Genomic DNA, 13913 nt, shown 5'->3' on the forward strand with positions numbered 1-13913 from the left:
CCTCGGTGTTTTATCTGACCCCTGTTTTTGCTTTGAGGGAGTGGCTTCTTGCCAAGCTAGCTCCACTGCAGAGGTGCAAATAGAACTTGAAGGTGTTGGGGAATGCTGGGTGGGAGAAGAGATGAAGCATAACATTTAAACACCTTGTGCTCAGCGGTGCTTTCAATCCAGTGATTGTTTCATGTGTGCTAAGACACAATACAAGACTAAGACCTTTAGAGGGATAAAAACTGAAGAGTGAGGTGCTTAGAACACAGCAGAAAGGCCTACCTGTACATACTGGTTGCATAAAAATAGTGTGTTTTCCCCCCAACTCATTCATTTGGGATTGTAAGCAGGAAAGAAATCATAATCCTTTGCTATCCAGGGTTTAAACTAAGTTTTCATTATGACTTGCATGTTCTCCCCACTTTCTGTGGCTGAGCCCTTATAAATTTTCTGATGTGTAGAACAGTCTTAGATCTGACCTTTTTTTTTTTCTTCTTAGCCTTAGAAGGCTTTGTTAGGACTAGGAGAACTGAGGGAAGAGTAAGACTTGAAAGTGGTTTTCATAAAACAAGTTAGTTTCTTACCCCTAAAAAGAACCATCCCACGCAAAAGATCTGCTCCCCGTGGGTGATGGGTGACTTCCACTTATGTTAACAACCCACTCTGGCCATCCCCTCCATTTTCCATTGCTCAGCACGTTGCTGTTTTCTGGGGTTTTATGCCGATTGTGCTTAATAAAAATCAGTAACAACAACAGAGGCAAACCAAAATCGGAAAACAAAACATGAGGCAAAAGATGTTTTGTTTTTTTAATTCCATCCCTGTCATTCTGCTGTAGAAAGCTCAGTTTAGAAATTACCACTTGTTTTGCATGGTGCAGTTTGCAACTGTAAATATTTGTGTTTTTTAATACTTAACTGAATGCTTCCTGGGTCGTTTGGAACTAGTGTAAATGGTAGAGTAACTGATTTTTAAGAGACAAAAGTCAGAGGGGGACTTTCCAGACTTGTCTCCTTCCTCCCTTACAGTCATTTCTACTCTAATTGGTCTGGGCTAACAGCAATGACAATTAAGGCTATATGCAAATAGCCTGATAAAGACAGTAACGTCTGTCTTTTTTCATCTGCCATGGACAGCACATTCTGCCCTTTTTTCACTGAGGGGGAGGCAGTAGGTTGCAAAAAGAAATATCCACCTGTAGTCACTGGCTGGGCTCTAGTTTCCTACTGTCTCTTAACAGCAACCACATCCTTAGCAGGTGTCTGTTTACACACCTGATTTCAGTGGAATAATGCCATCTGCCAAGGGCGTGAACCTCTTTCTGATTTCAGCAGCATGGGCGTTTTGCTGTGGTGCTGTAGGGTGGTATCCCCTGAGGTTTCTGGAATTGGGGTCCTTTAGATCTTGGTCTTACAGGAACAGGGTTTAGTCACTAAGGTCACAACATGCTGTACACCAATTCCAAACTTCCACGTGGTAGCCTGAGGCTTCAGATTTGACTTAGGGCCCTACAGACTTTTAGAAATAGGAGGGAATAACTATGCTGAGGTCTTGTCTTCCTGTGTCCTAGAAAATGATGGATGAAACTATCCATGAGCCCCAAACAGAATAAAGCTATGAAAGTTAAGGCTTGAAAATTGAGTATTATCCCCACTGGAACAGAACAGTTGGTGTCTGTGTCTGCTTGCTACTTCTACAGAGAAGAGCAACAAGATTATCAGGAATGACTAAGTGTACTCAAATTCTTTAACTGGCAAAGAAATGACAGAGAAGGATGTGATGAAGGTCTATGATACTGAGTGGAATAGAGAAAGTGAGCAGGTGTGATTTCCACTCTTCTCTGTAATGTGAGATGGAGCTATCAATTAGCAGGTCCCAATCAAGAAAAAAGAGTGGGTTTTGTGCAATATGTACTTAGGGAGCTTGTTGGCATCCAAATATCTTGTGGTAAAAAATTATGAATTCAGAAAGCGATCTCATGGTAGAAAAATTCATTTGGTGCTATCAAACACAAAGGTACTGTCTCAGCACCTGACCTGACAACTGCTGGAAGCTGAGGAAATGACCAGAGAAAAAGTCCCAGCATTATTGCCTTGCCATTGTCTGGTTCTTTCCTCAGCATTTATATCTGGATGCAGAGCTGGACTGACCTTCGCTGGGCTTGCTGCATCTGTAACAACGTACCATATTCATTCATTCATGTCAGTAACATATATGGCTTTTAAATCTCCTGGACTTTTTATTCTTGGACGATACCTTTCCTGATACCTACAGTACATTGTTTACTACTGGTGTTTGTGGGCTCAGGATGAAAAAACCATGTGAGTGGTTCACTTTCTGGTTCTCAACCTTCTTGCAGCCTGCTGTGACTTGAGCAAGATGGCTGATTATATTTACTTCCATGCTAATTCGTCTTATTGCTTATAAATACAACAGGAAGAGGGTGCTTTTTAAGGCCATGATGTCCTTGCCCAGTGGATGTTCCTTACTCCCCGTTACTCCAGTCAGCCAAGCTGTTACGCAAATGTGTAATTTTAAGGATGTAAGGGATCTCAGTGACTTCAAATGTGCCTGTGTATTCAGTGCTACTATTGAAGGACATGCAATATTTGGAGTACTTTTCTTTAAACTACTTCTAATCTTAAAGGCTCTTGACATCCTGTAGGACAGGAGAGAGTGCTACTTCTGCATCAGTCTCATGTTAATGTTTCATCATATTGTATATTGAATTTTTGCAGTTCAGGCAGTGGCTGAAAGAAGAATACGGGGAAAACTCTTCTCAGGATCTGCAAGAAGCCAAAAATCTTCTGAGCAAATACAAAGAGCAGGCAGAGTTGCAGCAGAGTACTGGAGGAAGGCAGTGGAATAACAACTTCTCATCTGTGCCATCTCTCTCGTACAGCAACTACACAACAGAGACCTAACCATAGGAGGTTGATTTTTTTCTTTCTACTTTTGAAAAACATCTTACCATAATTGCCATCCCATCTTCAAGACTCTCAGCAGTAATCATACAAACAGTTGATTTGTAAAAGCCTCTTGATGAAAATACTGCATTTCGTGTGTGTGTATGAGTGTATTTCACACAGTTTTATAATTTGGGCAGGATCAAGCTCTCTGTATGTTCAGAGGCATGATCCAGTTACTGTGGCTGAGCCAGTTTGTCAGCCAGCCGCAGCTGTCATCCCCTTGTGCCCGCATTGCCTGGCATTTGCTGTGAGGTTAGCTCAACTCCTTTTGTTGCACGCTAGCAAAGGGCTCCAAGAGATTAAGTCTGGTGATTCCAGCTGTGGCAGTTTGACATCTCTGCCCTATCAATGTGGCAAAGATGTTATTGCACCTGAAGAAGGGGACTCAGGTCTGTGTCTCTGCTGCTCCTGTTCACAGTCCATTGGCAAGTAATGCTGTGGAGCTGGGCTTGAACTTGAATGCTAGGCTGCAGACTGGAGCAGGTGAGATGCGGGTACATGTACCTTCCTACCAACAGTAGCATCTAGGAGAGAAGTGGGACAGACAGCTCTGAGTAATAACATCTTCAACTGCCACCGTTATACTTGCTTCAGTGCACGTGAGACAGAGCTGTCGGTAGAACTGCTGCAGACCAAGAGCACCGAGACTGTTACCACAGCTCAGCTGGTGTGCAGTGATTTAAGCCGTGGTCCCTTGATTGTGCATCTGGTCTCCTAACATAAGCTTCTCTGGAGAACAGTTTATCAGGTCTCCAGTGCCGCTGAACTTCATTCCGTGTGGAACACGTGCCTCTTCAATACATGCCCCTGCGCACATGATAACGTGTCTCCAAAGAGGGGGCTCGGTGTGAGTGCAAGCACCTGTTTCTTAGCTTGTGCTGTGGTTTGCTCTTTGACTTCAGCTACCTCAGAAACGCTGTTCTTGTCATTGTGGTTGTAAATGCAACCTTGAAAATTGCCTTGTGTAATCTTAATCTGACACTGAGTGAAGTAAGTGTGTGTGTGTGAGAGCATGTATGTGCATATATACTTCATAAATGGCCGTATTTGAGAAGTTTACTGTTTTCTTTTAAAATTGTCCATATTTTCACTGGTTTAAAAATTGAGTTGTTAGAATTCAACTTTCTGCCATTTAAAACCACTCTATATTTTGTTGTAATCAGATTTGTAGGAGTGCATTTGTAAAAAATATTTTAAACTAGGTTAAAACTAGGGGCCATACTCTGCTCTCAGTAACGTTGTGTGCTTCTGGGATGGAGCCATTGCCTGACTCAAGTGTTTTCTAGAAGCGTAATTTCAAACATGTCACCAGGGATGCTGGGCAGTGTATTGATTTGATCACGTAACGGGGGGTGGCACTGATGCCAAGATCATGGCTTCTTGTCTTTGACTTAGAGGGTGAAAGGTCTGTTTTTCTTGAAGATTATACCTCCCAAACAGCCAGGATAGAAAAACAAAACCAAACCCCTCATTTAAATGTAGTGTATATAATGCTGAAAGCTGAGCACTGAGTGGGAAGCAGTCAGTGTACTGAAGAGACTGTTGTCTCTTTCAGTTTCTTTGATACTCTGACCTCTCATCCTGTCACAAAATTCCTCTTCATGTGATTTCCTGCTTGCTTTGGGTGGCAGGGAATTCTCTGGATGGGAGCAAGGCTTCCATGGATAGGGTCAAGTAAGCTCTGGATGATAAATACCCGTTGGTAAGTATCTTCAAAAAAATATGTTATGACTTGTGAAGCATGGATCTTGCAAATCAATAGTTGCCAAAAAGGAAAAAAGGGAATGGGACAAAACTGGCCTGTTTCATCTGAGTCCAAGCTTGCATCAGGGTTCTTATTGCACTAAGTACTTTAAGTGTACCGAACACAGCGAGAGCAGGATAATGACGGCTGTGTTGCAGTAAGGGATGCTGTCGGATTTGGGAAAGGTGCTGGAATTGACTTTGTTTTCAAGCTTGTAGCTAAATAAACCACTACCACTGTTTGGTATGTCCAGCAGCTGCTCTGTGTTTGCCTGGTAGAAATAGCTCTTCTTGAAGATGTTGATCTGCAAATAACTGGCTGTTTAGGAATTCCAGCACAGCAGTGCGGGGCGGTCCCCTCTGCACTCTGAGGGTGGATGGGGTAATTGGAAAATGCTTTCCTTGGTAACAGGGTCTGACACGTGGATGATGGTGTGTTTGTTCAACCCTCTGCTCGTAGGAGGATATGTAGTGTGACTTCAGCCCGTCCGCAGAGGGCAGCTCTGTCAGAAGCATTCTGCCTGTGCTCTTGCAGGTATCCAGCCAGCCCACCCTGTAGCTGACTGCCAACATTATGAATCCCGTAACACTTTCGGCATGTGGTTACTACCACATCCTTGTGGTAGTAACCCTGTGAGTGCGGGTAAGTTGGCAATTCTTTTTTCTGTTCAATGAATACAGGGCAGAACGGGAGACGTTTGTTAATGTTCATGTGTCAAAGGTTATCGTGTAGTGGATTTTTTAATAGTTTGGTTATCCCCAAAGAGTCAGTCCCACAAATAGGATTTTTTTAGAACTGAATTTAGCTTTAGAGCCATATAGCCCCGTCAATGTGCATTATGCTGCAACTCAAAAGCAGATACAGGGTAAAGCAGGAAGACGGAGGGAGTGCCGTATTGTCAGCAAGTGGAAGTGCTTCTCTCTTTTTAAAAGACAGAAGAGGTATTTTCTGTAGTCTGTTCCTTTTACATATTGTTTAGTGGTCTGCATGTGCTGTGCACACTGCATTTAAGAGTGGTAAAAGAGCAGCAGCAGTCTAAGAAAACTTGAATCTGGTTTGTCCATGCAGAGAGCAGAATGATAGTTCACTTTCTTACTACAAGGTGCAGAAGAGAGAGTAGCTACAGTTCTCGCCTTTGGCCGCTTAGAAGGGAGAGGAGCGAACCCAGACTGAGAACATGACATGATTTGTCTTCCAGCCTTTCAGTGGCAGTTTGTAGGACTTTCCAGCTATCTGGAACATGACTAGACGCCAGTCCACCTCTTAGTAGTTAGCCTTTATAGTGTAGGTGATGCATTCAGTTATTTTGTTTCTGTGCTTCAAAACACTGTCCTCATTCTGATGTTCACTGTAAAATGTATAAAGTTTGTAACACCTGTTGGATATCTGGGTTTGAAATGTATAATAGATTTTTTTTTTGCTAAACTTGATATCCATATGTGATTATAAGCAAATGTTTAGTGTTACACAATGTAGGTAATGGGTAAATGCTTCGGTATTTATTACCCTGATTTTTAACCTGAAAAGAGTTGCTTCCTTCTTACATTTTGTGGTAGAGTGGGAAGATATGGCAAATCGTATCTCTTTTTTAAAAAGGACAGTAATAACATTGGTTGCTCTAATGGCCACTGCCTATAAAGAAGTCAGTGAAAAATTACAGTAATGACTTCAGCTAGTTTAAAAACTAAACCTGATAAGCTTCTTGATTCTCTGTCTTCCTCTTCCTGGGCATCTTAGCAAAGCCTTGATTGCTTTTTCCAAATGTTTGTATTTAATACATTCTACAATTTTTTTATAAATAAAACTAAGTGTTAACACCTGATCTGCTTGTGTGTTTCTTGAAATCAGTAACAGTGCCTTGAAGACTTCTGTGCACTGCTTGTATCCCTGCAGGTACAGTAAGAGTACAAGACTTAACTCATTTTGGTACTTAGATTACTTGAATTACTTAGATTACTTTGATTACTTCTCCTGCACACAGACTCCTTGAAACTTCCTGTCTCTTCCCCCAGTTCTCCCAGGTGAGTTCAAGAATCTGCATTGACAGTAGTCCCACAGAGAACGTTACATGTCGCTCTCTCACTTACTGTTGCCGGTCCATCATTGTGACAGGGTATGTGGTGAATCCAAATTTTTATTCTTTTGAAATACTCTATTTTCCATAGCATAGGTTTAGGGCTTAATTAGCTGTAAAATTTAGCTCGTTTACTGACTGCCAAGTCTCAAGGCTCTCAGCAGTGGTTTGTCAGAGGAAGTTGATGTAAGTGGCAGATGATGATTCTCGGGGGAAAAAATTTCAACTTTAGGGGGGGAAAAGCCCCATTTAAATTCCCACAGATTTTAGATTCCCACACTGAATTTCTAGTCTGACACTACCTTTACGAAGAAGGTAATTCTGGCATTCAAACAATTAAAAAAAAAAAAATCAAAACCCCCAAACCCCACCAATCTGAAAGTATACTCAGTCATGCCTAAGTAGCCAGATCTCATGGCCACTTCAGTTGTTGCTGAAGGCTGAACTGTTCTTGCACTGGGACTCCCTCATCATGAAGGCAAAGTCAGGTGCTTAGGCGCGGTGGGGTTTGGGTCTTTTATTTTTGCCCTCTCCTCCCTCCCCAGCACTTGTTAGTTTACAGACTGCTGGGAAGGTGTGGATGTCTGCTAAGGGATCTCAGGGATTCAACTAATTATTGGTATCCTCCACTAGAACAACGTGCAAGTGTCTGTAGATAGCTTTGAATGTCCTAGATGCACCTTGTTCATAGAATCGGTTGATATTCAGTATAAGTGGGATGGCTGCGATTTTGTTCATGTGTCTTTCAGTCTTCTTCCTATCTTTCGATGAAAAGACTTTAAATTCAATGCAGCCTGCTATGTGAAGATTGAATTAGTAGTGTAATTGCCTCTTTTATCCTCTTTGTTATCCATGGCAGTGTCTTAGATATATGTGCTATACCATCGATGAGACAGAAGACATGTTTAAAATACAATCCCATGTGAACTAGGAAAATCTCCTAAGTTTTAGAGGAGGCTTCCCCCGTCCCCAAAAGAAAAGAGCAGCTTCCAAATGAAAAATGTGCTGCTGTGCGCTGTCTTTCTTTTGACTACTTAACACCTTGAGGACAATTTTCATCCGTATCACATGTCAAAATTGTGCTGCGGCCGTGGTGCCATACTACTGTTCCAAACTGTGTATCTCGCTTCATTCAATGTTGTATGTAACTGTCGTGAGTCCTAGGAAATGGCCGTTCTGATTTGATTCACATCGTCCTGACCTACCATGCAGTGAATGGAGGGGACTAGGGGGCAAACCCCCATGCCTTTAGATGTGCTCGTAACCTGATAAGGAGATTGAGCTTTGCAGATTATGAGAGTCCTTCCAGCTCCTCAAGGAGATTGTACTGGTGGAGGGAAAATCATGGTCTGTAGAAAGTATTAGACAGCATGAGGAAGACAGCCTTGCTCTGTACAATGTTTCTGTAGAAACCTCTGGAGACACAAAGCATGCCACAGAAACAGCTATTTCCACACTTGTTCTCAGCAGAGCTTTAAATGTGGTTCTCATTCCCACGTGCCCCAGCTCCTGTGTCTTTAACTATTTTATTGCTACATGTAGCTACTGTCCAGTAGTATTATTCTGCCTTCACCCAGGGAACAAATTCTGCTTTATAGATGTTTGAGCGTGTGCTTTGCTCTAGCGCATTATGCAAACTGCAGTTTACCACAAGTGAGTAGCTTGTGAGTGGTGAGATGACTTCCTGTAGCTTCCACGTAGTGTAATTAATAATTACATAGTGTAATTATTGGGAGCAGGCTTGTAACAAAGTGTGAGCAGGAGGAGGTGCCTTTTGCTGTTGAATGACTCTATAGCTCCGTCCCTGTAGGAGATTCAATTCTGCTCATGTGAGCCAAACACGTCTGCAGTAAACTGGGAGTAAAATTCATTTGCAAACAGTCTCAAAAAATGGGATTTTTAGCCAGACCTGCACCCAGTTTCTGTTTTAGTTGAGGCAGTTATGAATGTGCAGGTTTGTACCCTTCCCCTTCATTATTCACTGAACTATGAATAGAGAGATCAGAACCAAGACATCCAAGCTACTTGAAGTGCAAAGTGGTGTTAAGTTCTTTGCTCGCTTGGACATCTATTTGAACATGTTATTAGCAAAGCACAGCTTTAGATCTGGGCAGATGCATTTAAAAATGTACCCTTTGAAAGTCTGAGTTCTGATTCCCCTTCTTTCTCTGAAAGCAAGTGAGTTTTTATTTAATTTGTGAGATACAGGGCATGGGGCTTTTTTTTTTTTTTTTTAGAACTCACTTCAGGATGAGTGAGTGCTAATCTATGGCTTGTGAACAATATATATCCTGTAAACGTGGACTAATAGAAAAGCTCGTTAGAAGGCTGTTGATTTCACTGCGTTAACAAATACAATCCTGCTGTTTGTGTATCTGTCTTGTGGTGGTGGTGGTTTGCGAAGCCTGCCATGACTTCTGTGGATGTTGTCATCTTTTACGGCAGTCTGGCTTCGGTATAGCACTGGGTGTTCGGAAGAGGAACCCATCCGTGACAGTGTTGAACCTCACATTTTTAAATTTTTAAAATTTTTTAATTTCTAAAGGGATATTTAACTGAAATGGGTGTGCCAAAAAGCAATGTTCTTTGGTGGACCAGCATTCCATGCAGCTTACTGATTACAAACAGTGTTTTGCTTGATTCTCTCTTCCTCAGTTTTTAAGGCAAGGTGAGACTTTGAAAACTTGTAAGTAGGAGAAAACTCTGCCCTGCGTTTAGAGGCGGTACGTGTTGAAGATGTCAGAATCATGGCTGTGTTTATGCATCCTCACCATCTATTTTCCCAAGGATTCCAGGTGGGAAGTCTTTGCAAGTAAGTCTGCAGCATGTAACTTTCCCAGCAAAGCTACTTCTGTAATCCCTGAATGTTTCAAAAGAAGAAGAAAATAAAATTAAAAAACCCCAAACTCCCCCTGCCCCCCAGACCCAAACCGGAGTGCTCTGCAAGCTTTGTTCAAATCCTCAGATTTTAGACATGAGATCCTTCTGTTCTTGGGTAGCTTATTTACTGGATGATGTCTGGTCTGTGAGGTAATTCTCAGAGCTGATACAGATCTCCGTTCCTCTGGAAGGAAGGGCATGTCACTTGTGTCCTCAGAGTAAAGCCTCATTTATGCAGAAGTGCAGCCCGGACCTATTTGCAGAAGGTGCCTGTGTGGCACACAAGTGAACTGGTTGGGCTTTTACTGGCTAGTGGTACCATTTATCCTGGGGCGGGGGGCGGAAAAAAGACTCTTCTGTTGGAGATTACTGAAAACCATTTGCATTTCTGCAAATCTTGAAGGCTGTGCAAGTGTACCTCTGTCGCTTCTCAGCTGGGTAAGGCTGTATGACTCTCAAGTTAACCATCGGTAGCGAGTTTGGGGGAGGAATGGGAAAAGTGTTGTCACGACGCAAAACCCACCAGGGTGTATTATAGTAATGCACGGATTTACTGCAAGTGCGCTCTGGACTTCGGTGTCACTGTAAGGATCTTAAATACTCCTTCTCTTCTTTAACCATAGTTTCTTTTCAGGGGACTGAGGTGGGGCTTCTGACACGTCTAGAGTTGACCTTCATTTCCTCTGGGGTGTCACCTTACATCATGTTTGTCTTGTGAGATTTCACATATTTCTAGCTGGGATTTTTTCTCCCTTGGAATTACACATCCCTGATATGCACATTTATTTCTAAAATGGCATAGAAAGGGCTACAAGAGCACTATGATGCAGTAAGGTAGGCTGGGAAGCTCAGTAGTCCTTTTTGACACAAAATCCTTGTGGTTTTGGCTTATCAAGAAGGTATATTGAGTCAGCCACCTTTGTCCAATCCATAAAATGATGGGCTAAGCAGCAGCTGGGCTTCTGCTCCCAAACTTGCTGTGTGACCAGGCAAGTTGCTTCAGTTCCGGTTTGGTTCATTTTCCCAATAAAGTGGGGAAGAAGCGTTACAACTTTCCCTGGTGCAGCACTGCAAACCCCCTGATGAAAAACACTGCATCTGCGTTGGTTGTGTACTGTTACGTGGGGTATCTGCCCTCCAGCTGAGGGTGTGAAAATGAATACCTTTGTAACAGATCGATGCCGAAGGAGGGCGAAGTGCTCTGCTTATTCTCCACACCGCAGTCTCAGCTGCACAGGAGATGCTGCACTGCACAGGATGGTGGTTGGGTGTTGATGGGGACAGTCTGGCTCCCCAGGTACCAGTTGCTGTATTTTAACGTGAATGACGTAAAACGCAGATGTTGTCATTTCTATATGGAAAAAGATGGAGCGAAGCAGAAGAGGTCCAGAGCAGTTCTGGTTGTGACTGCCCACCAGTACACCGTGAGTGCGTACTTCACCAGTACAAACTCATCCCATGGGTGCATCTGTTGACCGTAAAATCTCAGGTAAAAATGAATGGTGGGGATATGTAATGTGTCTGTGATGTCCAGAATGATGGGGGTGGGGAGGGGATGGGGTAAGTGGAGGAGAAAGAGCATACGGAGAAAATTAAAGCATTTGAATATCTAAAGGCAACGTGGTAAGAGCTGGCGATACGTGTGCTGAGATACGTTCTGTGTGCTCCAGGAAAAAGTCTGCAGGCGAAAAAAAAAAGGGAATCTCTGCTGTTTCCTTTGGATACACGGGTATGAAGATAGAAAAATGTGGTGTCCTGATTTTCCCCTAGACTTGTTCTGGAAAGAAAGTGCATATGGCAAATGCATCTAATAAAAGCTGTTCTGGCAGATGCAAACTGGAGGAGGAACAAGCCAAGCTGCTGCTGCTACTTTTGGACTGTTTCATGGAAGACATGAATTTGATTCATTTTCAAAGACAGCTTGGAAACTCCAGGCAGCAGAGGAAGGGACTCCCCCCTGGCTTAGCTGTTTTGCTCTGAATGCATTGCAGTTGTGTGAAATGCAGTCAGCATCACTTCTTGGGTCACTTCTGGGGGAAGGTCAGAGAGTGGGGACTGACCCACCATTCCTCAGTTTGAGTGATTTGGGGGCCTTGGTGCCTTGAAACACACTGAACTTCAAGCAGGGTTGGGGAGCTTGCAGCACCTGCTGAGTGTACCACAGTTAAAGATGAAAACTCCCTTTAACTTCAACCAGAGTAGGTCCAAACTGTATCGAAGAAGACCCCGTCTTACTACTGATGATGACCAAAGTCTCCCTGCTCTCCCCATGGTGACCTGCAGCTGGGTGATTTGGACTGTTTTAGTCCCTCTAGGCCTCCCTCCCTTCCCTTCAAGACTCAGTGAAGATGGGTGCTGAACTCTGTGCTGTTCATTTGCTCAACAAAGTCAATCGGCTTTATCCGATTTTAGTTTGAAGCACATATATTCAGGTGACAAAGTAACCCATCTGAGGAACCAGGCTGTGGTAATAGCTGAGGTAAGAGTAGGGAGAGCACAGTTTGGTGAGTGCTCTGAGAGTAATTTGCCAGCTCTGATGGGAAACAATAATGGAGAGGAAGAGACAGCAATCAGTGAATCAATCCACACGGCTCGTTTAAAAATACCTCCCTTTTTTGTGGCTTTGGTTACAAGAAAGCTTTGCGGGCTGCAGAAGAAAGGCATTAGTAGTCGTTTTAAACAAGCCATATTCTAATGTCATGTTTCATGGAGTCCTGTGAACCTCTGAGCAAAAGAATTTCCATTCATGTGCCTGTCACAAGGGGAGGGCAAAGGGGCAGTGGGTTCTTTAAGGAAGCGAAGCGGTTGCAGTTAAAGCAATCAGGAGCTAGATTGCGGTTAAGGAGTACATTTGTTTGAGAAGGGACAGCATGAGACACTAGAAGCCTTGTCTCAGTAGAAGCTACCAAAATGGTGCCTGAAGGAAATACTCGACAATGACGTTGACAGACTGTCTTCTCCTGGGAAACTGCAATAAATATGGTTGTGTCTCCACCACTTAGAGTAAAACCTGCACAGGGAGGAGCGTGGTCTGCCTGAGTGTCCTAGCTGGACCTATGCTTCAACACATGGCATGCCCTGGCTTCCCAGAGGGCTCGTGAGCTCAGGCACAGCCGGATCTGAACGTGCAGTGCCAGGCCAGGCCAAGTTAATGACTGCCCAGCTTAGGCTGAACTCAGCACAGACCCATGGTGTGGATTACAGACGAACTGGATAAGCTGTACCCCAGGCAACTGGGAGCTGACTATACGGTGGTAATACTGAACGTGTTCTGTTTGGGAGAGGATTAGCTTTGAAGACCCGCAGGGGAGCTTTCAACATCAAGTGCAATCCTAAGATAAGCCTTTAATGCACATTTTCAGAAGTCGATGGTGCTTTGGGCAGTTTTGCTTTTTAGCAAAATAGGTGCTCAATATTCTTGGTCTGTCACATGTTGTTACACCTTTAAGAACAGGAGCTTCAAATTTCAGGGATGATTTTTATCAGGCCCTGCAGAGGCAAAGTCATTCCTGGAGGGAAATTTTAGCAGTCAGAGAAAGGGTGACCTCTGTTATGATGTGCCTTCCCTTCCACCTCCCAAAAATAATTAGGTGCTGGAAGATTTTATGAAGGCTGCATTCTAGAGAGAGGTAATTTGTTTATTTAAACAAGATTACTGGTGGAGTATAGCCTAAAAGAACTTCCAGTAAGGTGGTGTGTTTAAAATCCTACTGGCATCTGATGGTTTGAACAATAACCGTGACAGTTCTTTGACTTATGCAGATGTCTGCTGTGACCGTCTTTGAAAGTAACACATAAAATATGATGGAAAATAAAAACTCGCAGTTGTTGTATGACTGGGTTGTCACCAAATTTCTCTTTTTTCTATGGTCTTCTGGAGCTTTGCACCAATGATTCTCAGTTTCTGTCACTGTTGGTGTGTTGGACAGTCACAGCACATGCTTGTTAAGACCCTGAAGGTGAGGAGTCATAACAGATAGCCTGATCTTAATGGGGTTTGTAGTGGCTTGGCTTAGCGAAGACAAGAGAAAAGCATAACAATATTTTTAGCGGAAAGCCACGCAAGGATCTGATTTTAGTCTGTTGGTTTCCTGCTGCTTTATCACAAGGGGAAAGCTCTACAAGCAAATAGCAGCACCTGTGGGAGCTGGAAGGAAACTTTGGAGGAACTTTCAGGAACATCTTAAGTTTCCTGGGGAAGATACAGTGAGGTAGATTTAAGTTTTTGATCTGGATTTCCTGAGAGGGCAGAAGAGAT

General features: G+C 43.2%; 1 protein-coding gene across 1 annotated transcript in view; it reads left to right on the forward strand.

Annotated features, from left to right (window-relative positions):
- DUSP22 (dual specificity phosphatase 22) overlaps positions 1–3586 on the forward strand; it is a gene marked incomplete at its 5' end in the record, with an annotated part of 35615 nt that extends 32029 nt beyond the window's left edge. Inside the window, one exon of the mRNA XM_010145691.1 lies at positions 2727–3586. Coding sequence (XP_010143993.1) covers positions 2727–2912 — 186 coding nt within the window. The remainder of the gene's footprint in view (positions 1–2726) is intronic.
- Between the last annotated feature and the right edge of the window lie 10327 nt (positions 3587–13913).

Source organism: Buceros rhinoceros, unplaced genomic scaffold, assembly GCF_000710305.1.
Source record: "Buceros rhinoceros silvestris isolate BGI_N320 unplaced genomic scaffold, ASM71030v1 scaffold6521, whole genome shotgun sequence".
NCBI classification, from domain to species: Eukaryota; Metazoa; Chordata; class Aves; order Bucerotiformes; family Bucerotidae; genus Buceros; species Buceros rhinoceros.